Source organism: Squalius cephalus, assembly GCF_949319135.1.
Source record: "Squalius cephalus genome assembly, chromosome: 16".
Lineage (NCBI taxonomy): Eukaryota > Metazoa > Chordata > Actinopteri > Cypriniformes > Leuciscidae > Squalius > Squalius cephalus.
Genome location: NC_137137.1, coordinates 34475618 through 34499990, shown reverse-complemented (window position 1 = coordinate 34499990; position 24373 = coordinate 34475618). Strand labels below are relative to the sequence as shown.

Genomic DNA, 24373 nt, shown 5'->3' with positions numbered 1-24373 from the left:
TCTCAGTCACTCTCACACACTCACACCACAGCTCTATCACTCTCATGTTTGTCTACACTGCCGTTCAAAAGCTTTTTAATGTTTTCAAAAGAAGTCTTTTCTGCTCACCAAGGCTGCATTTATTTGATTAAAAATACACAAAAAACAGTAATATTGTGAAATATTATTACAGTTTAAATCATGTTTTCTATGTGAATATATAGTAAAGTGTCATGTATTCCTGTGATCAAAGCTGAATGTTCAGCATCATTACTCCAGTCTTCAGTGTCACATGATCCTTCAGAAATCACTCTAATATGAGGATCTGATGCTCAATAAACATTTATGATAATTATCAGTGTTGAAGACAGTTGTTTTCAGGATTATTTGATGAATAGAAAGTTCAAAAGAACAGTATTTATCTGAAATCTAAAGCTTTTGTAACATTAAACACAACCGTTCAAAAGTTTGGGGTCAGTAAGAATTTTAATTTTATTTTTGGGGGAAAGAAATAAAATAAATCAATACTTGTATTCATCAAGGATGAGTTAAACTGATCAAAAGTTACAGTAAAGACATTTATAATGTTACAAAAGATTCTATTTCAAATAAATTAAATATAACTTTCTATTCATCAAAGAATCCTGAAAAAAAAAAACTTTAAAAAACTGTTTTCAACATTGATAATAATCATAAATGTTTCTTGATCATCAAATCCTCATATTAGAGTGATTTCTGAAGGATCATGTGACACTGAAGACTGGAGTAATGATGCTGAAAATACAGCTTTGATCACAGGAATAAATTACACTTTAATATACACTCACCTAAAGGATTATTAGGAACACCATACTAATACTGTGTTTGACCCCCTTTCGCCTTCAGAACTGCCTTAATTCTACGTGGCATTGATTCAACAAGGTGCTGAAAGCATTCTTTAGAAATGTTGGCCCATATTGATAGGATAGCATCTTGCAGTTGATGGAGATTTGTGGGATGCACATCCAGGGCACGAAGCTCCCGTTCCACCACATCCCAAAGATGCTCTATTGGGTTGAGATCTGGTGACTGTGGGGGCCATTTTAGTACAGTGAACTCATTGTCATGGTCAAGAAACCAATTTGAAATGATTCGAGCTTTGTGACATGGTGCATTATCCTGCTGGAAGTAGCCATCAGAGGATGGGTACATGGTGGCCATAAAGGGATGGGCATGGTCAGAAACAATGCTCAGGTAGGCCGTGGCATTTAAACGATGCCCAGCTGGCACTAAGGGGCCTAAAGTGTGCCAAGAAAACATCCCCCACACCATTACACCACCACCACCAGCCTGCACAGTGGTAACAAGGCATGATGGATCCATGTTCTCATTCTGTTTACGCCAAATTCTGACTCTACCATCTGAATGTCTCAACAGAAATCGAGATTCATCAGACCAGGCAACATTTTTCCAGTCTTCAACTGTCCAATTTTGGTGAGCTTGTGCAAATTGTAGCCTCTTTTTCCTGTTTGTAGTGGAGATGAGTGGTACCCGGTGAGGTCTTCTGCTGTTGTAGCCCATCCGCCTCAAGGTTGTGCGTGTTGTGGCTTCACAAATGCTTTGCTGCATACCTCGGTTGTAACGAGTGGTTATTTCAGTCAAAGTTGCTCTTCTATCAGCTTGAATCAGTCGGCCCATTCTCCTCTGACCTCTAGCATCAACAAGGCATTTTCGCCCACAGGACTGCCGCATACTGGATGTTTTTCCCTTTTCACACCATTCTTTGTAAACCCTAGAAATGGTTGTGCGTGAAAATCCCACTGAGCAGATTGTGAAATACTCAGACCGGCCCGTCTGGCACCAACAACCATGCCACGCTCAAAATTGCTTAAATCACCTTTCTTTCCCATTCTGACATTCAGTTTGGAGTTCAGGAGATTGTCTTGACCAGGACCACACCCCTAAATGCATTGAAGCAACTGCCATGTGATTGGTTGATTAGATAATTGCATTAATGAGAAATTGAACAGGTGTTCCTAATAATCCTTTAGGTGAGTGTGTATTCACATAGAAAAGTTATTTTAAATTGTCATAATATTTAATAATAATAATAATCATTTTAATTTTTTTTTTTTATCAAATAAATACAGCCTTGATAAGCATAGAAAACATAAAGAATCGTACCGAACCCAAACTTGTGAATGGCAGTGTGTGTGCGTGACTCAGTGTGTGTGTGTTCTTCTGTGGTCGTGCAGATGCGAGCGCTTGGAGGAGCAGGTGAACGATCTGACGGAGCTCCACCAGAACGAGATCCTGAACCTGAAGCAAGAGTTGGCCAGTCTGGAGGAGAAGATGACGTATCAGTCTAACGAGAGAGCCCGAGACCTGCAGGTGTGTGTGTGTGTGTGTGTGTGTGCTGGTAGATGTGGACCGGCACAGAAATGCTCGTCAGGTTTCTCCCCGAGGAGGTTATTGATCACAGTAATACTCTGACACTAGACTGCCCTCTAAAGGCGAGACAGAGCGTGTACAGTCGATCAGACGTGCTCAACATCAACTAAACCTGTGCAGAATATGAGCCTCAAATGTTGATAAAGGAGAGATTACTTTTACCTGTGAGGAAATTATACATTTTGACTTAATCAAGAAAAATCGTTAACACTTTATTTTTAAAGTGACTTAGTTACTACATGTATTTACTATAGTAATAACAGTAAATTATGCATAATTACAAGTAACTAACCCTAAACCTAACCATAACTCTATAGTAAGTACATTTAGTGATTATAATTACTCAGCACTCATTTGAGTATGTATAATGCCACTACGCCACCTTAAAATAAAGTGTAACCTTTTGTTAATATTATTTAATGGACCTGAACTAACTTGCATTAACTAACGTTAACTAGTGGGACCTTTTTGTACAGTGTCATTACCATCACACACAATGACAGAGTTGAAGGCCGTATCAGAGACACTTTTAATACTATTATTATTCCAAACTATCTTAGTAAAACTTTTGAGGTCATTTTGTTGCTCAAATATTGTGATTTATAAGAATAATTTGACATTGATAGTGAATCAAAATGAGTGAAATGCATACAGAAATGTGCAGACATGCCAGTAGTGTGTGTGTGTGTGTGTGTTGGGTAGGTGTAGAGGTCGGGTTAGTGTGTGTGTGTGATGGGTCAGGTTAGTGTGTGTGTGTGTGTGTGATGGGTAGGTTTAGGGGTGTGTGTTTGTGTGTGTGTGTGTGTGTGTGTGTGTGTACCTACTTAACAATATTTTGGGGATAAATTTGTACCCAGAAGTGACCAAAACCTGACAAAATCTCCAAAAAACTCCCTTTAGGGACGTCCTCATTTGTAAATCTGGTATAAAAATAAAGTAATTAAATTTTTTTTTTAAATGTAAAAATGTGTGTGTGTGTGTGTGTGATGGGTAGGTTTAGGGGTCGGGTTAGTGTGTGTGTGTGTGTGTGATGGGTAGGTTTAGGGGTTGGGTTAGTGTGTGTGTGTGTGTGTGTGTGTGTGTGTGTGTGTGTGTGTGTGAGAGATGGGTAGGTTTAGGGGTCGGGTTAGTGTGTGTGTGTGATGGGTAGGTTTATGGGTCGGGTTAGTGTGTGTGTGTGTGTGTGTGTGTGATGGGTAGGTTTAGGGGTCGGGTGTGTGTGTGTGTGTGTGTGTGTGTGTGTGTGTGTGTGTGGGTAGGTTTAGGGGTCGGGTTAGTGTGTGTGTGTGTGTGTGTGTGTGTGTGTGATGGGTAGGTTTAGTGTTCGGGTTAGTGTGTGTGTGTGATGGGTAGGTTTAGGGGTCGGGTTAGTGTGTGTGTGTGATGGGTAGGTTTAGGCGTCGGGTTAGTGTGTGTGTGTGTGTGTGATGGGTAGGTTTAGGCGTCGGGTTAGTGTGTGTGTGTGTGTGTGTGTGTGTGTGTGTGTGTGTGTGTGTGTGTGTGTGTGTGTGTGTGTGTGTGTGTGTGTGAGATGGGTAGGTTTAGGGGTCGGGTTAGTGTGTGTGTGTGATGGGTAGGTTTAGGCGTCGGATTAGTGTGTGTGTGTGTGTGTGTGTGATGGGTAGGTTTAGGGGTTGGGTTAGTGTGTGTGTGTGTGTGTGTGTGTGTGTGTGTGTGATGGGTAGGTTTAGGCGTCACGTTAGTGTAAGGGGGACAGAATATACAGTTTGTACAGTATAAACACCATTATGTCTATGAAGAGTCCCATAAACCGTGTGTGTGTGTGTGTGTGTGTGTCAGGAGGCGCTGGAGGCGTGTCAGACGCGGGTCTCTAAGATGGAGCAGCAGCAGGTGGTTCAGCTGGAGGGCCTGGAGAACGCCAGCGCTCGGACGCTGATGGGGAAGCTCATGAACGTGCTGCTGGCGCTCATGGCCGTCCTGCTGGTGTTCGTGTCCACCGTGTCCAACTGCGTGATCCCGCTGATGAAGACCCGCAGCCGCTCCGTGTCCTCGCTGCTGCTCTTCCTCCTGTTCGCCGTGCTCTGGAGGAACTGGGACTCCTTCTCGGGACACACCTACCGCTTTCTGCACGTGCCCAGATGAGCCGACTCGTTGAAGAGGAACTATTATGCCCTTTTTTAAAGACTTGATGTTGTTTTCAGGCTCTAGAACAAGTTTTGAATGTTGATTATTTTCCTCATATTCTCCATTGTTGCGGCTCCTCTCTTCCCAGTCTGTCAGTAACACTCTGTTTACTTCCTGTCTCTATGAAGCCCCTCCTTCTGAAAAGCACACTGTGCTCTGATTGGTCGGCTGGAGCAGTGTGTTGTGATTGGTCGAGCGCTTTGAGTGTGTTTGGGAAATGTCCCGCCCCTTACCATAACCGCCAGTTTAACACACTACTAACTAACTCAACCAGGCCCCGCCCCTTTATTCTGCGCATTAATTATTATAATGAGGAATATTGTGACGTGTTCATTCCCAGAAGAAAGGGCGTTTCAGGAGTTCAGAAACACTGACACTGATATAGAGAAGAACTGGAGCTTTTCATCCTCGAACAGCAACATCACACACTAAACACAGATGGAGAAGAAGCATCTTTAAACCCCTAGCGATCTTCAGAAGAACTGCTGGTTTCAGACTGTGTTGTTCCCTATTGAATGCCTTGGAATCAGTTTAATGTTTTTTTTTTGTGTGTGTGTGTGTTTCTAATATAATTTAGTTGAATGTAGCATTCTGCATTAGTTCCTACATAAATGAATAATTTGCTCAGTGTTGCGAGTGAACGACCGCACACGATTCTGAGTTTTATGTGCAAGCGTAACTCATGATGATGATGATGATGATGATGAACACTTGAACGAACAAAAAACGCGATCTGTTGTCGGATGGCCAATCTTCCGTGTGAAGATTCTTCAGTTCAGCGGAAAGAATAAAAACATGAGGAAGAGTGAAGAAAACCACGACACGACCCTGAGACTCGAACTCTGAACTCCTGCATTCACGGCTCAGGCGTGTTTGACCTTTGACCTGTGATGGACGCCAGTGTTACGGTGCTCTTTCCTCACGGTGACGTCTGAAGGACACCGCAGAGACCAGCCTGTGCGTTTAGGTTATTATTTTCAAGAAGTTAAATGATTTTCTCTTGTATTATCTGATGTAAAAACACAGTTTTAAATGAAGTATTAATTTATTGAACATTGCACTGCCTTACAGGACCGGCGACCGCAGAGAGACACAGTAACAGTAGCTGTTAGTGCTTATCTGTGATGTGTGTAATATCAATATTTTTGATATTATGAGGGAGAGATAGTTGATGGTCTGTAAGTTCCTATGTCTACTGTAGTAACCCATCGGGACTGTTGTTAATAATTCAGCGCGTTGTATGTGTTTGATAATGAGCTCTGTTTGATCGACTCACACCTCAACTCACGCAGATCCTCATGGATTGAGCACAGCCGTCTAACTGTACGATAGTGATATAGTAATGCTCAGGGGAACGTGCTCTGCAGAAGCTGTATTACGAGTTTACGTGAATGATGATTTAAACCACTCTAGTGCCTTCAACACATCTTCTGTAAGACTGGATGACATCTTTGTAATAAAGATTATTTCTGACTAGCAGTGTTGTTTTAGTATCACTAGTGCTACCATAGTTTGTGTTATATTATGAATATTTATATTATTTTTTGGTTGGCTTTTCTTTTTAAAGGATTGGTTCACTTCAGAAGTAAAGTTTCCTGATAATTTACTCTCCTCCGCGTCATCCAAGATGTTCATGTCTTTCTTTCTTCAGTCGAAAAGAAATGAAGGTTTTTCTCCATATAGTGACTTCAATGGAGTCCAACGGGTTGAAGGTAGCCTGGTTAAAACCAGACCATTATCAGTAGTAACTGAGTTATGGTCTGGCAAAGCTTCATTAATAACTCATTTCCAAAGGGGCGTCACCAACGGACGTCGCTCAAATGCCTCTGGGCGCAACTGGATAGACCTAAAACTCATAAAACCAATCAGAGCGATCGTCATCGTGTAAAGCCATATGCTGCGTCCCAATTCACCTAAGTTACACTACGCCATAAAAGTATGTACTCTTTTTGTGAAGAAAAGGTATTTAATTTTGAATGTGTAGCAAAAAAGTAGGCAAGCTTTGGGACATACTACTTCGTCATCTTTATCGGACGGATCTGTCGCGTGCATCCTGTCACTTAAACTGCCCTGTCAATCATCGTGTCACAGTTAAAATCCTCTATTAAATCTAATTTAATTTCCTACCGTTTCGAAGAGAAATGTAGTAGCACGTTCATCTGCCAGTGGGTCTTTCATGGAGACTGTCCTCATGTGTTTGCAATTTGAATATAATAATGCATTTAAAAGTTGAACGGACGTCGCTCAAATGCCTCTGGACGCAATTGGATAGACCTAAAACCAATCAGAGCGATCGTCATTGTGTAAAGCCCGCCTCAACGTTTCTGATTGGTGCCGCGATTTCGACGGCATGGAAATGGGCTTGAATGAGCTCTTTGCCAGACTACTACTCGAGCAAATCTGAATTTGCCGGAAGTTGTCTGGGTTTTCCCAGGCTAGGTTGAAGGTCCAGATGTGAGTTTCAGTGCAGCTTCAAAGTCTCGACACGATCCAGCCGAGGAATAAGAGTCTTATCTAGACAAACCATCCGCCATTTTATAACAAAATTAACATTTATATATTTTTTTAACCACAAATGATTGCCTTGCACTAGCTCTGTTGAAAGATGAATGCGGAAGAACAGACCTAGTGTTTACAAAGCAAACGTGCAAAGACTGTCAAACGCCATTTACAAAAAATAAAATAAAACGCAAAAAAATGATTTTGGACGATTTTGAGATTGGAGGAGAAATTGAGAGGGAGTTTTTCGCTCTACATTTTTTAACCGGATCACACGTGAACTTTCAACATGATTATGTAATGTGTGTCACATCACAGCTAGTGCATGACGAGCATTTGTGGTTCAAAAGTATATAAATGTTTATTTTTGTTATAAAATGGCGGCTGGTTTGTCTAGATAAGACTCTTATTCCTCGGCTGGATCGTGTCGAGACTTTGAAGCTGCACTGAAACTCACATCTGGACCTTCGAACAGTTGGACTCCATTAAAGTCACTATATGGAGAAACATCCTGGAGTGTTTTCCTCAAAAACCTTCATTTCTTTTCCACTGAAGAAAGACAGACATGAACATCTTGGATGACGTGGAGGAGAGTAAATTATCAGGAAATCTTAATTATGAAGTGAACTAGGCTACTCCTTTAATAAGTCAGTCCCATTTTATATTAGGTATCTTTACTATGTACTTTAGAAAATAATTATTGTTCGGTTCAAAATACGTATTGTGTTTATGTTGTATTGTAAAATACGTGTGGATACAAGTTTGCTGGTTTAGGTGGGTTTTAAGGGTGGGTCAACAGTGTAATAGATGTAACTCTTGAAATGAATTACATGCAGGTATTTTTAAAATACAAGTACAATGTAAAATCATGCATGTACACAATAAGTGCACTGTATCAAATTGATAATTTAAACTTTAGTTATATTTATTTTTGGGTGAACTGTGTTTGGGTTTATTTATACGTCCAAACATTATCAGCTGTGTGACTGACATATCTCGTTAATTACAGGACCAATGAAATATAAGAACATTGAAAACACATAAAAAAAAAAATCCAGATCCAGTTTGATTAGCTGAAGACCCAAAGTATGATCAGTATTGAGGCCTGTGAGCACTCGTATTGCACGGATATGTTTAGTAGCTGCTTCTGCTAGATGAAGCTGTGAGAATAACGTGTTCAAACACCCACACTTGCGGTCTGTGCACTTGACCACTTGTCTACTTGCATGCTGTATTTACTGTATTTGGCCAAAGTGTTCAAGTAAGGTGTGAAGACTACAAGTGTGGGAAAAACTTTTGTTTACCCAATTAGACTCACTGATAATTTTGTTAAAATGCAAGTGTTTACAGAGCTTTCAATACTTCGTATTTAAAATAAACTTGTAAATGTCTGTCCATTATCCCATGTAACAAGACGATTTAAAATTGCGGTGCTTCTAATTCAGTTGTGCCGTTGCAAATGTACACAATACACATAGCCTACTCATCTTTGCACCAATGAAATGTGCAACACTTTATGTTTTACAACCAAATATATGTAATATCTAATTAATTTAACTTGCAGTGGAATGTTTTCCTCAACATCTCGTCATTTCGGGGCACGTGACTTCCTGAACATGATGCATGATGGGATACGCTTAGCCTCGAACACCTCTCCGAAGTGGTGTCTGAGATAGTGTGGGTTTAGTGTGCGTTGATGGCACTGTGCTTTGGCATATTTCAAACAAGGGACATTCTTGCACTCTTACTTCCCGTTGCATGTACACGCTCTCAAGTGGCCAAGACCACAAGTGTGGGTATTTGGACAGGTCCACAGTTTCCATCATGTATTAAAAGTGCATATGCAGAGATAAGAGTGTTTGTATGCTAAAATCCACTCCAACGTTCCCATTTATAAAAATAGTCTTTGAAATTGAGATGGTCCACATGGACAACACTGTGACTGTTGCGCACATCAACCGCCAAGCTGATGTTGCAAGTCAGAACTCGCACGCCATCTCCTTCTCTGGAGTCCGTTTACATCCCGGGAAGCTCAATCATGCGGCCGACGCGCTCTCACGACAGCTCACGTTCCCTGGAGAACGGACACTCCACCCCCAGGTGTTCCAGCTGATCTGGAGTCGATTCTCGGACGCACTGGTAGACCTGTTTGCCTCCCAGGAGTCCTCCCACTACCAGTTGCTCTATTCCCTGACCGAGGGGACCCTCAGCACGGATGCACTGGCACACATTCACTGCGTTCCCCCCAGTGAGCCTTTCTCGCACAGATACTGTACAAGGTCAGGCACGACGATGAGCAGGTCTCTTGCCTTACTGGCCAACCTAGACTTGGTTTTCATACCTGATGCTCCTCGTGACAGCTCCTCCCAGGCAGATTTCCCTGAGGAAGGACCATATTGCACCCACATCCAGACCTCTGAAACCTTATGTGAAAGACACTGTCATTCTGATGTTTCATTTTTTAATAAATCATCAAACTAAACACTGAAGATTTAGTGAAAAGAACATACTGTGTATTTTAAACCCTAAAGATCACCTTATGAAGACGTGCCATCTGAAATTTTCTTCCAAAATTAGCATTTTTATCAAGCTTGTATGTTTAAGTTCAGTAATTTCACTTTAATTGCAATGAAAATGACCTATTAATTGACATTTAAGTGAAATTACTGAACTTAACCATACAAGCTTGAAAAAAATGCTCATTTTAGAAGAAAATTTCAGATGGCACTTAGAGGCTTTTGCATCTGAAGTCTTATGTTCACCTAAAAAAATATTTTCCCACTTTATTTTTTTCCATTATACACAAATGAGAAGATCACTGTGAAGTTCACACAATTTGTGTGTTATATTCCAAGTGGAACGATAGCTTCGTGAGAGGATCAAACTTAAACGTGTGTTCCTTATAAAGATGTGTTGCAGAAGACTTGACGTCAATGGCGCCAAACACAACTGACCTTGACGAACCACATTTGAATATGCGAACGTAGGAAAAAGGAGACATTCAGTCAATAATTACTTACATTTTTGTGAAATTTAATTTGAAACACTTGGAATATAGTTCAGTTATCCAACCAGGAGGTATTGCTGTGAAGCGTTTACCATAGTAATTGCTTCATTTACAGTATGTGAGTACAATTCTTGACTCAAATGGAGAACGTGTCCTGAATGGGTCTGTTCAGTAGCTTTGACCAGGTGGACTTTGGCTGGTTAGTTGGTTAGGGATCTTCAACGGTTGAAGAGCCACTGTCCAGTCCGTGCATAGATTCGGAGGAAAACACTTGGGTCAGTAATGTCAGCACATTTGGATCTTGCCGGAAATTTCCCAAGACAAGGTTTGCTAACTAAATTAAAAGATCCAAATGTATAAGCGTAAAGCATTCGGTCCACATAAGCCAACAGACACTCCCGTTTAAAGGCACAGTTACCTCACTGATTCATTTGTCTACATGATTTAGTTTTGTTGAGTTCTTTACTATAATACTGAGACGTAGAACATTTCGTCAGTGAGGTCCTCTTCACGTTTGCTGCTCGTGTCCGTCTCCTCATCGCTGTAGTCGCGAACACTGCTCTGACACAAGCCCGTCTCCTCTGCCTCCGGCCCGTGGCCTAGCGTGACGCTCAGTAAGTTGCTAGCAGCACTTTCCATCTCATCAATTGTCATTTCACAAGCATCTGCAATCTCGTGTTTTGTCACCGTGACAAACTTTGGATCCTTCGCATATTTGCCCAATCCCCCAGATATCATCACCTACAACAAAAGGCATCGTGTCAGTTTTGATAAGAGTTTGTCACTTATCACTACATACAAAGCCCAAGATCTACACAGGATCATGAAATGGAAAATAAAAAAACTAATTACAATCAGCAAAACAAGCAACAGACAAAATAACACCCATAAATGGAAATTAAGTCAGGGGAAATCTGTTGATTGTCGATGTCGAGTGCCACATAAGAGATGGACAAGAAAGGTCAAAGCCATCAGGTGCCCAATTTAGAAACGAGCGAAAGATAAAGGTATGCAACTATGTTTTCTCTGTATGATTACGGTATCCATGTCATGAATGAAGGGGCAATATTAATTGGTGGGTATAACTCTTATTTGTTAGCCTTTTTGCTATGATTCTTGCTATGCTTAACAATAATTCGATTTTAACTCAAAAACGAGATCTAATTTCACCATAATATTGTGCTTTGCAACAAAACTGTGACAAGTTCAGTTATTACACTGCTCGAAGGGGGTCTCGCCCAGGGTGTGATTCAATGTAGAACCGCCACTGATGGTATAGTGTAAAAGATATACAGTATGTCATGATTTCCCCATGATTTACTCACCCTGAAGTCATCCTAGGTGTATATGACATTCTTCTTTCAGACGAATACAATCGGAGTTATATTAAAAAATATTCTGGCTCTTCTAATCTTTAAAATGGCAGTGAATTGTAACCAACCATCGGCGTAGGAACCGGGGGGGGGGGGACGTGTCCCCCTCAATATTGGAAAAAGCTGCATGTGTCCCACCCAAAAATTAGCCTATACCGCAGGGACAAAAACAGTACATTGGGAACTTTTATTTTGAAAGCGCGACAAAGAAGATATCCGGTTTTGCCAGCAGGTCAAACCCAGAATGATAGGTCAAACCTTCCCATGTCATGCTATGTTTGAATAATCACCATTCGCCAATCACCAGCTTCATATTCTTCACTTTTCACCTATAGCATCTGATTGGTAGAGAGAAGTTAACATTACACTAGGAACATACAAATACGTTACCGGTGCGCACCAGCTTTGAACTGGAATAAGACTCGACTTTGTACGAGGTTAATTAGTCTCAGTCAAGCGGTTGAAATTAGCAAGCTTTTAAAATTGAATTATGGATACGAGGCATATGACGATTAAATCAACAATGGAATTTTGAATGGCACGTGTGTTATGCTTTGCGAGAGGTGCTGACTAACGTTACGTTAGATAGCTAGCCACATAGCTATAGATATAGCTGACAATCGATTTCTCTGTGTTACATATCAAATATTTGCCTTGTAAAGTGCCACTCTCCTTTCTGCCCACGATTACAGGGGGGCTTGTACACTTTTATGTTTCCCAACTCCAATATTCGTCTAATAATAAACAGATTGGATGATTTTGTTTATTTATTTGCTGATTGTGATTCCACACGTGGTACCACGTCACCATACTGTGTGTTACTATTATGGTGGTGGAATGGACGTTGATTCATAGTGGCCAATATGTCCCCCCAATGTCAAAGTCATTCCTACACCCCTGCAACCAACAGTGTGAAGCTCAAAAAAGTAAATCCATCCATCATAAACAAAATCCACACAGCTCTGGGGGGGGTTAATAAAGGCCTTCTGAAGCAAGGAGTTTGTGTAAGAAAAATATTCATATTTAAAACTTTATAAAGTAAAACAACTAGCTTCCGGCTAAACGAACATACGGATTCGCCTTAAGTCTAAAGCGCAACTTCTGCGAGTAATGCGACGCACTGCTAATATTTACGGCCATGGCGCACTACGCTACTTCTGACGCAACCGGTAAGTTACGCTTTAGGCGTCAGTAGACTGCATATGTTAGTGTAGCCGGAAGCTCGAATTTTACTTTGTAACATGTTAAATATGAATATTTTGCTTCAAACTGTTGGTTGCAATCCACTGCCATTATCAAGCTTGGAAGAGCCAGGATATTTTTTAATATAACTCCGACTGTATTCGTCTGAAAGAAGAAAGTCATATACACCTAGGATGGCTTGAGGGAGAGTAAATCATGGGCTAATTTTTATTTTAAGTGAACCACCCCTTTAAGACAAACAGGACCAAACACACGTGTAATGTGGTCCCTCACCGCTTCCACCAGGCTGTGAGCACTGCTGCGCTGCTGCAGGTGATGGCCACTCAACCGGGGGGGAACCTTCAAGAGGGAGGGGGTGGGGGGACGCGTGGACCAATCAGAGCCGTGCTGGGAATTCCAGAAGCTCCTGTGAACCAATCCGGGAGTGCTGCTGGCGCTGGGCGTGGCCTGAGGCAGGGGCGTGTAGGGAGGGGGCGTGGCCGGGGGCGTGACCCACGAGCGGATGGAGCGGGTCGGAGAGAGTCGCGATCGACTCGATTCTTGTCCGGTCGCCGTCTTCACCTGTGGAACCGCGAGGACAAAAATTAAATACATAATTAATAAATAAATAATGAATAAAGCTGCTGTGAGATGGTGGGTGACCAACACTTGAGAGCAACCTTCCAATATCAACACTTTACACACATTTGTTTTGAAAAAAAAGTATGGGTAACACTTTACAGTAAGGTTCATTAGTTAATGTATTAACTAACATGAACTAACCATGAGCAATACCTTTGTTACAGTATTTGTTCATCTTTGTTAATGTTAGTTAATACAATTACAGCTGTTCATTGTTTGTTCATGTTAAATCACAGTGCATTAACTAATGTTAACAAATACAACTTTTGATTTTAATATTTGATTTAATAATGTATTAGTAAATGTTGAAATTAACATTAACAAAGATTAATAAATTCTGTAGAAGTATTGTTCATTCTTAGTTCATGTTAACTAATGTAACCTTATTGTAAAGTGTTAATGTGTAAATTAATAATGAGAATACATTAAGCCTCTCTGTGATATTGGTTAAACAACACTTGAGACCAACCTTCCAATTTCAACACTTTACATACGTCTGTTTTGAAAAAAGTATGTAAACGTGTAAATGAACATGTAGGTTCATAGATGAGTTTGTGTTTGAGTGAGAAAACAATATAATTTGAGTGAGAATTCATATCATTTGAACAATATCGCTGAATGCATTTTGTGCCAAAGCATGTTGGGTGGCCAACACTTGAGAGCTACCTTCCGATTTTAACACTTCACACACATCCAGGGTTTGAAATTAACACCCGCAAACCCGCCAAACACGGGTAAAAATCAACTGTGGCGGGAAACACTGTCAAATCACGAGCCAATTTAGCGTGTTACATGTTTACTCACTTTGCTAGGGAAGTTTGTGTAAACCAAATCTGCGCAGATTTAGCGCAAATAGTCAACTCATGAGTCATCATGATATATTAAATACAGTGTATTGCGCAGATTTGGCTCACGCATATCAGGCTCACTTGAACACACACGTCACTACGCAACAAATAACGGTGCGCTTGTTCATTTGCATTGAAGCAATAGCGAAGATTAAACAGCATTTGGTTAACAGAAAAGACACTGGCTGAATCCGAAATCGACCCCTAAACCCTCATTCACCATTCCCTACGTTAGTATATCATGATATATGATATGCTATGCTATGCTATGCTATGATATGCTATGCTATGATATATGATATGCTATGCTATGCTATGATATATGATATGCTATGCTATGATATATGATATGCTATGCTATGCTATGATATATGATATGCTATGCTATGCTATGATATATGATATGCTATGCTATGATATATGATATGCTATGCTATGCTATGCTATGATATATGATATGATATGCTATGCTATGCTATGATATATGATATGCTATGCTATGCTATGATATATTATATGATATGCTATGCTATGATATATGATATGGTATGCTATGATATGCTATGATATATGATATGCTATGCTATGTTATGCTATGCTGTTACGGAATTATGTAATTTCGTATAATGTTTTGAGTTTGTATATTGTTCGTATTATTTTATTTTTTTTCTCTGTCATTGTTATTTCTTTGTGTGTTTATTTTGCTGTTTGTTTCAGGAGAACAATGATTAGCTGTGAGCTGGCTCCACCCCTTTACGTGGGTTTAAAACCGTGCTTCCGTTTCCAGAAGACGAGTTGTTGCGATTCCGGGCCGGTCGCACTTCTCCTGTCTCCTCTCCAGCCGTCAGACCATTGTTGTAGTAGCCTATGTTAGATACTTTTTTTTGTCTTTATTTTCAGTGGTGTTCTTTGTAGGGTTGACCTGCCCTTTTCTTTTGAAATTCCGTTCGTTCTGTTTTGTTAGAGTATGGAGGGTAATTTGTTGTATTTTGATTTTGGATACTTTGAGGGAAGTTAGTTTGCCTATTTTATTTATTATCTGTTTTGTTTGTTATTTTGGGCCTTGGGTCTTCCTGAAGATTATAACACCAATTTCTTTTTGTTACTTTGTTTGAACACACGTACCCAACTTTCAAATTGTTCAATTTTTCTTATCTTAATAAAACGTTTATCGTTTTTCTTGATTTTTGTAGTCATTTGAATCTTTCGGGTCTGACGACTGGGCATGGGAGTCATGTTTATTTATTTATTTTTTTGTTACGATTAAACCTAGACGAATCGTAATATATGCTATGATATATGCTATGCTATGCTATGCTATGCTATGATATATGATATGCTATGCTATGCTATGCTATGCTATGATATGCTATGCTATGATATATGATATGCTATGCTATGATATATGATATGCTATGCTATGATATGCTATGCTATGATATATGATATGCTATGCTATGATATATGCTATGCTATGCTATGCTATGATATATGATATGCTATGCTATGATATGCTATGATATACTGTATGATATGATATGATATGCTATGATATGCTATGATATGCTATGCTATGCTATGCTATCCTATGATTTGATATGATATTTGACAGCAGTAATGTCATGTCTGGTTTTGCGATGATCACCTGATGCTGTGGCGGTAGACCTGTGGGATGCAGGGGAATCTCATCTTGACTGTTTTGTTTGCGCAGACACTCGAAATTGAAAGCGGTCTTGTGAGAGGCTGTGTGAAAGAATGCACATACATCATTATATGCGCATTTATTACAATGGAGGAACGTTTAATAAACTAACAACAAAGATTGTAGCTGTTGCAAGTCTTTGCCCAGAAGTCTAAACATGAACATTGTTCAAAATTCTCTAATAATCTCTAACAAACAAACAGCTAAACTAATGCTAGCTCTCAGCTAAACTAATGCTAGCTCTCAGCTAAACCAATGCTAGCTCTCAGCTAAACTAATGCTAGCTCTCAGCTAAACTAATGCTAGCTCTCAGCTAAACTAATGCTAGCTCTCAGCTAACTAATGCTAGCTCTCAGTTAAAAGCAGTTTGAAAGCCACTATTAAAAGAGTATTATTTATTTTCTTGTAATATCTCACATTGTCGTTTTGATGACCTCTGAGACTGCTGGGATATGAGCTGCTCATCATCGTCACAGACACATTCACACACATCCAGTTGTCGAACTGCAGAACAGTCACTCAAAGTGTCCTGAAAGTCTTTGTACGACCTGGCAAGAGAATCAAAGAGAAGATAAAGATATTTTGATATTACTGATATACACATTCTGAAGAGTTTTGAAGCGATACCTGTCTCTGGCCAGCATGAAGTCATCCTCGTGAAGCTCGTCTCCGCTGTAATACTCCGTCACAGAGTTTCGGTCTTCATCACTGATGTCAGCATGACTGGGGTTTTGCACGTGGATAGTCGGATATCCGACAGCACTAGAGCAAGGCCTGCAAGACACGGGGGGGGGGGGGGGGGGGGTAACTTTGCTTTTAATTTATTACTTAAAGCTCACTTGAAGTTCTTCGATACTAACTGATAAAGTTCAAGCATTATTAAAAACAAGTGAACAGTCAGTGATAAAATATGAACAAATACACAAATTATAGCAGTTGTATTCAGGTAGAGAAATCAATAATTAAGCCTAAATGTAAAATAACACTATTTGTTCACTGTAGAAATTAAATATAGTTTCATCTTTGTTAAAGCTGTATTTTGTTGTTTTATTAACATTAATGACACAAACAGTAGGAATATTAGGCTGCTGTCACTTTAAGACCGAAAAAAAACCTGTCAAACATCCGGTTTATTTCTCAAATGTTCACTCATGACAGAACCAGGAGAATACTTGCCGAGACGGGCATTTAGACATCATTTTGTGTTTATGTGTCCGTTCAAGGACAAGAATCAGTTCGGTGAACGCTATCTGAAACGCGTCTCTCTCTCTCTCTCTCTCTCTCTCTCTCTCTCTCTCTCTCTCTCTCTCTCTCTCTCTCTTTCTCTCTCTTTCTCTCTCTCTCTCAATCTCTCTCTCTTTCTCTCTCTCTCTCTCTCTCTCTCTCTCAAATTGTTTGAATGTGTAAATTTGCAAGACAAAACTTTCACTCTATGATGGTTAAATTTAGCAGTTAATCCGTGAATCGCATGCGTACTGAACCGTGGGGCCCTCATTTGTTCTTGTAGAAGTGTTTCACTCAGATATATCCCCCACAATAGGCCAAGGTTGCATGTTAGCAGGCATAACTGATAACACAGTTGTTGAATACAACCCCAAGATTCCTGGCTGACTCTGTTGTTCTCCAGCCAGTGATCTTGTGTGGTGTGGTTGGATTTTTTTGGGAATATTTTGAATAAATATAAACAGCAAAGACATTTTGTCCATGGCCTATTCGGCTCATTTTTACCAACTGCAAGTCAAGTCACCTTCATTTATACAGCGCTTTTAACAATATAGATTGTTTCAAAGCATCTTTACAGAGATAATAGGAGATTAAATAACAGATTGTTTTAGCTTACAGCAGCTCTAGAATAAAGTTATTGTTATAGTTTTTTTTTTTTTTTTTGATTGATTCACTTCCATCGCAAAGATCATTAGTTATTAACGTAGGGTCCCCTCACAGGACACCGTTTAACTGAAAACAGAAAACTTTTAATGCGTTCCGGCCGTTGTTTGTGTTTGGTGAGTTGGGGGTGGGTAAGCCCTTGTGGTCATGTGACCTCTCACCTCTTGGAGTGAGTCCTGAGCTGTGTTTCTCCATCACTCCTGAGGTTGAGGTAGGAGCTGAGAGAGGACACCAGGCCCCTGGAGGGCCGACTGTGCCAGCCGTTGGTGAAGACGGCGCCCGCCGGCACGCTGGCACTGATGATATTAGAGCTGGACGATCTGGTGTCTGGCTGGCAGTAAAGAGGGAGCGGGAGCTGCAAAGGACGCTGGGTAACGCTGGTGCCGTTCTGATCTCCACTCGCATGATTGACCAGACTCCCAATCACAACTCCATTCCTCTGCAAATACACACGACAGGTTCAGGATCAAACAAATACAGGATTCCCATCGATTCCTTAATTTTTCATTAAATCAAATTCATTAATCTTTTAATTATATACACTGACTTGTTTGATATATGTAGATATCATTTAATTTGATTTCAAATATTATTTTTCAAGGTATTTGGTGTTGTTTTAAACATAAAACCCAAGTTTTTTAAGTGTCCATTTTATGCTCATTTACAAGATCATAACTTTATTTTTGTGGTCTGCTAGAATACATTAAACCATTTAAAGTTACAAAAACATACTGTACATTTCTGCAGCGCCTCTTTTTACCCTCCGCCTGAAACACTTTGTTTTAGTTCCTGTCTCTTTAAAGCTCCGCCTTTCTGAAAAGCCCAGTCTGCTCTGATTGGTCAGCTGGCCCAGTCTACTGTGATTGGTCAGCTGACCCAGTCTGCTCTGATTGGTCAGCTGGCCCAGTCTGCTGTGATTGGTCAACTGGCCCAGTCTGCTGTGATTGGTCAGCTGGCCCAGTCTGCTGTGATTGGTCAACTGGCCCAGTCTGCTCTGATTGGTCAACTGGCCCAGTCTGTTGTGATTGGTCAGCTGGCCCAGTCTGCTCTGATTGGTCAGCTGGCCCAGTCTGTTGTGATTGGTCAACCATTTAGAGTATGTGTCGGAAACAAAACACCCCTTACTATAATAGTTTTTCAGCTCCCGAGGCTTCATCAGCAGCTGTAAGCAGTATTATATCTATAATTTCTATAGTTTCAGCCTCAGAACGTCCGATGCATATAGCACACGAAAAACCCTTCAGGAGTTTTGAATTCATCATCTGATTGGTTGAATTCTACAGGATGTCCGGGAGACGTGTGTGTCGTGTTCTCTAACGGTCCGCCGCGATGCCAAACCCCCTCATGGAAAAGCCGTAGTTTTTTAACAGAAAATTAGCGTTTATCAGGATCAACTAAACTCTGGATTTTCAAAAGTATGTGAAGTATGTAAAGTTTACGGGATAGACTCTTTAAAATACGTCCAAGAGTTTTACACACTGGTCTGTTATTGTAGGGACATCGACGTTACATTTTCAGAGGTTTGTCAGCCCATTAAATTTAGTTTGATTAGATTTACGCTTAAAACAAGACAAATAATTGCCAATGGAGTAAAGAAATGTTGATTGAATGATTCCACTCAATTGGTTATGATGAATAATGAAGATGCTTAAAATAAAAAATAAAAAACAATTATAATTATTAAATTAAATAACTAAAAGTCTTCTGCTCCAGTTCTGTTATATATTTGTTTACACTACAAATCTAAATGAATTAAAGATTTGTCAAGAGTAATAAGAGCATAAGAAAAAGAGTATAACCATTCTATAATCTGTTTCAGTTATTAAGTGACGTCTTGGGCATCTTACCCCATATGTACTCATATTTTGATACTTTTATGTTGCTTTTGAAAAAGGTATATATTTTAGCAGTTCACAAATTGGTTTGCAAGTGCAATGCTCTACTAGTTAAAAGAGCTGCACAATTCTGGTTCAATTGAGAATCACTGTTTCAAACAGAGATCACAATTCTCCCACAATTCTAACCAAACAACTAAACAAAATAACATGTAATTCACTGGAGGTTGTGACAAAATGCTAATTTAAAATGTTAAATCAATTTGAATTAATTATAATAAATAAATAAAAAACGGTTGAATGAATGATTCAATGACTCACTGATTAATCCAGTTCTGAAACAAGCTAACGCATCTCTCGAATGAATGATTCAATGACATACATTAAGTCACTTGTTGCATAACGATGTAATTGATACAATTGTTATTTGATATAGTTGTAAAAAATATATATATATTATTATTGATATAGTTCTGCAAACACAGATCTGATGTGATTTTGTCAAAGTTTTAATAGACACTGGCGAATCGTTGTCGATCAGGAATGAGCGAGTGGAAGTTTGAATCGATTTCGCCATCTTTTAACCATCCAGCTCTGCTGTTTAAGTCAGATGTGCGCCGATAAACACTGAATCGCTTTACCCCGTAGATCTCTTCCTCCTCGTGAAGGTTCCTGATGTCCACGAGTCCTTCGTCCTGGAGATCACATGATATGGCTCGACGGATCTCAGGCCCGATATCATGCAGTGTGCGCAGACCCGCCTGCAGAAGAGTGACATATTTAACATTATCATGATACAGGAGAGGTTTTCACAGAATTATGTCCACATGAGTGTTTCCATGTCTATGGGCAGAGTTTAATGAAAGCTCTTTTTACTTCCCACTCATCAGCATCTTTTATTTTTTAGCATAATTGCAATTAGCTTTTTATGGACCCTTGTTTCTGCCATGAAGTAAAAAAATAAAAAAGGTAATCGCAATCTCACAATTTGGACTTTATGGGCCCTATCTTGCACCCAGCGCAACTGACTTTGTACAGCGACGCATGTATCATTCTTATTTCTCACCCGACGCACAGCGGACTTTTCCCTCCACAGACACACGTCGGTAAATTAGGGAATGAACTTGCGCTCCCGGGGGCGGTTCAGGGAAAAGAGGAAGCGTGTTCCGGCGCAAACGTTCCCTGGTGCTATTTTGCAGTTCCAGAAAACAATTCCGCCACTGACCAGGAGAAACCTCGTCTAAAGTCAGTGGCGTGTTTTCAGTGGCGCGTTCAGATGCTATTTTAAGGGCACATGCTTGGCCATAATGTAGCGTGTGCACAACGTGCATTCACTTTGCTTCTCTCATCTACACAGACCCAGCAGTTTTCATTTTTGCAAACCATACATTATTACAAGGAAAAATATTCCACACGAGGGAAATCATGGTTGTGTCCATGAAGATGTGAAAAAAATAGGCATACATCTAGCTTACACATTTACCCAAATTATCATACGCCTGTTTAACCAAAGCTAATTTGGGTGTGTTTCTCCATCCCCATTCAGGACCCTATTTTAATGATCTGAAACGCAAGTATCAAGCGCGAAACGCAAGTAACTTTGTGGGCGGATCTCGGGCGCTGTTGCTATTATACCGGCGGGATAAATGACTCTTGCGCCCGACGCAAATCTAAAATGTGTTGGTCTGAAGTCGCTTCATTACTCATGGAACAAGCGCGCCTGCTCTTAAAGGGAATGTGAGATGACACTCTGGGCGTAACGTGAAATAAACCAATCAGAGTGTCATCTCACATTCCCTTTAAGAGCAGGCGCGCTTGTTCCATGAGTAATGAAGCTACTTCAGACCAACCCATTTTAGATTTGCGTCGGGCGCAAGAGTCATTTATCCCGCCGGTATAATAGCAACAGCGCCCGAGATCCGCCCACAAAGTTACTTGCGTTTCGCGTTTGATACTTGCGTTTCAGATCGTTAAAATAGGGTCCTATAGCTCGCATTTCCGAGTTTATAACTCACAATTATGCCTTAATTCTCAGAACTGTGAGATATAAGCTGGGAATTGTCTGTTATGAAGCCTCAAACTCGCAATTGCTTGAAAAAAGTCAGAATTGTGAGATTAAAAATCACAATAATCTTTTTTATTGCGCGTAAACAAGCTTCCATATGTTGTTAAAGGAATAGTTCACTTCAAAATGAAAATTCTGTCATAATTAAGCCACCCTCAAGTTATTTTAAACCTGTATGAACCTGTATCTTCTGCTGAACACAAAAGAAGAAAATACTAGGAAAAAATAGTATGGAAGTCAATGGGGTCCAACAACTGTCTGGTTACCGACATTCTGCGAAATTCTCTTTTTTTGTGTTCAGCAGAAGAGAGAAACTCATACAGGTTTGAAACAACTTGAGAGTGAGTAAATGATGATAGAATTATCATTTTAAAGTTAAATTTTCCTTTAAGGCAAAATATCAGTATTTCATAATTTGTTAAACACACACACACACACACACACACACACACACACACATACACACCTTCAGTAAAGCAAGTGTTAAGTGTGTGTTCACCTGTAGAGCGGAGGTGGTGTTGAACAGCGGCTGGCCTCCCACAAGCCCTTCCTCCTTACGCTTCCTGAACTTCCTGAAGTAATCTTGAATCAGGAAAGTGGCGTAGAACTTCCCAACAGTGATCTCATCATCTAAACACACACACACACACACACATCTATGTACTTACACCAAAACAACTAATTGTTAGGTATAATGTGGTTATTGTGTTGATGTTGTATTGCTCTTGAGGTCTGATACGGGTGATGTTAGGACAGGTCTGGTGGTATGGTAGATTTAAAGGTGGGTTAAGAGGTCAACTGAGCAAGATATAGATGTGATTACAGTAATTAAGAACCGGTTAGGCGATATAAAATATCATTAACCTGATCTAAATACAATGTGAGTCTTTGAGATGATATATATATATATGGGTGTTTCTACAACTACAGTACAGGCACTTTTAAGTCCCAGTACTGACATTTTTTATTTATTTTAAAAATTGTATCATCTGATGCTTCATAATTATAATCGTAGTGTCATTACACACCTTGACATGAAAAATAATGAATGAATAATATGATTTAATGTAAAATGATGACGCATTTATAGGTCTTAACACCATTTTTGCTCATGTTTTACACCTGCGGTCTCAATACTGAGATCCTTGAGCTCATTCTTTTACAATATGACATTATTTCAAATGAATAAGTTTCATATACATATTACTTTACACAATCTTAAAGGTCTTTTTTTTGTTTAATGATCGTTTATACAGTAATTTATATCACTGTTGAATACATGTATATTTGGTGCTTAAAGTCAAACCTGACGTATCAGACCTGCTAGCTACCAGTTATCTGCAATATTAGTGAGACAAACGTGTGTGTGTGTGTGTGTGTGTGTGTGTGTGTGTGTGTGTGTGTGTGTGTGTGTTTGTGTGTGACCTCCAGCAGGTGGCACCACTTGGTCCAGCAGTTTCATGCTCGTTCTCTTCCAGATCTTCTTGATGACGGCTCGTAACTCCTCGTTGGCTTGTTCCAGATTGCCTGAGAGACACACACACACACACACACACACACACTCGTGAGTAAGATCACACATTCACACCAGCACAGACGTGTGAAGTCTCCGTCACCAAAGCTTCACCTTCAGTCTTGATCTTCAGAGCCGTTCTGACCAGAGCGAACAGGGTGGCGTTGAACATCACCGTCCCGTCGCTGTTCAGGGGCATATTCATGGCGACCAACCTCTGGACACAGAAATGTGTGTTTATATTTACACTTCATATTCATATTCATATTATAACCTCGTGTTAACAGTATTATATATGACAGGCCCATAAACGGTCCCATCAGGATTTCACACGACTTTTTTCTGATTTTTTGTGGCCTAAAATTCCTGAATTTGCAGACTTTGATGGAAAATTGTAGCGATCATGATGTAAATGATTCGTGTTAGTGACAGTTGGAGTGTAATTATAATTTTGAGCATAATTACTGAATTTGTGCTAATCAATAGTGACACCCACATAGAAACTCATTAAAATATTTTGATGATAATCTTGCAGAAAATACAGAATTGAGTTCGACACAACACCGACTGAATCAGTACAGTATGTTTGAATGTTTTGAATTGATAATTGTATCATTGTCTATTGTTGCAATATTGATTATCAGTGATTGGATTCACTTGAAGAATTAAAAAAGTGCATTTGCAGTAAAGTAATGTACTTAATTCAAGCTAAATTACTGATGAAATCAGGCCTTATTAGGACCGGCAAATATACACATCAAAATACATTACAATCAGTGTTTAATAGTATCAGTAATCAGATCAAATTTTAATCCCACGCATTTAACATGTAAATATAAACAAGATGAGAATGTCTGAATGCTCGCACAGTTTGGAAGAGAACAGGGCCGTAAGATAATAGATGTATCGGTCGAGAGTGAATCTTGAAGAGACTGTGTAAACAAACCTCAGGAAAACAAATCTTGGTCAGTAATTCAAATGGCAAAATGTGTGTGTGTGTGTGTGTGTGTGTGTGTGTGTGTGTGTGTGTGTGTGTGTGTGTGTGTGTGTGTGTGTGTGTGTGTGTGTGTGTGTGTGTGTGTGTGTGTGTGTGTGTGTGTGTGTGATGTGTGCCCTTGTTTATATTACATTGTGGGGACCAAATGTCCCCATAAGAATAGTAAAACCTGAGATCACCTACATTGTGCCACCAGCCAGCGGTCCCCACTTTTCAAAAGGCTTATAAATCACACAGGATGAGTTGTTTTGAGAAAGTAAAAATGCAGA

General features: G+C 39.9%; 2 protein-coding genes across 6 annotated transcripts in view; one reads left to right on the top strand and one right to left on the bottom strand.

Annotated features, from left to right (window-relative positions):
- tmcc1a (transmembrane and coiled-coil domain family 1a) overlaps window positions 1-6027 on the top strand; it is a 53520-nt gene extending 47493 nt beyond the window's left edge. For all 5 annotated transcript variants that reach the window (XM_079896264.1, XM_079896263.1, XM_079896267.1 and 2 more), the window contains 2 exons: window positions 2214-2349; window positions 4210-6027. In XM_079896264.1, the coding sequence (XP_079752390.1) occupies window positions 2214-2349; window positions 4210-4512 (439 nt within the window). In that variant the 3' untranslated portion in view covers window positions 4513-6027. The remainder of the gene's footprint in view (window positions 1-2213; window positions 2350-4209) is intronic.
- Window positions 6028-9846: 3819 nt separating this feature from the next.
- The window catches only part of cacna1db (calcium channel, voltage-dependent, L type, alpha 1D subunit, b), a 45071-nt gene continuing 30544 nt past the window's right edge, over window positions 9847-24373 (bottom strand). Inside the window, exons 17-26 of the mRNA XM_079897569.1 lie at window positions 23222-23324; window positions 23020-23121; window positions 22094-22224; window positions 20171-20290; window positions 17856-18133; window positions 16435-16581; window positions 16225-16355; window positions 15751-15848; window positions 12910-13197; window positions 9847-10801 (exon numbers count right to left, since the gene is read on the bottom strand). Of these exons, the coding sequence (XP_079753695.1) occupies window positions 10526-10801; window positions 12910-13197; window positions 15751-15848; window positions 16225-16355; window positions 16435-16581; window positions 17856-18133; window positions 20171-20290; window positions 22094-22224; window positions 23020-23121; window positions 23222-23324 (1674 nt within the window). The 3' untranslated portion in view covers window positions 9847-10525. The remainder of the gene's footprint in view (window positions 10802-12909; window positions 13198-15750; window positions 15849-16224; window positions 16356-16434; window positions 16582-17855; window positions 18134-20170; window positions 20291-22093; window positions 22225-23019; window positions 23122-23221; window positions 23325-24373) is intronic.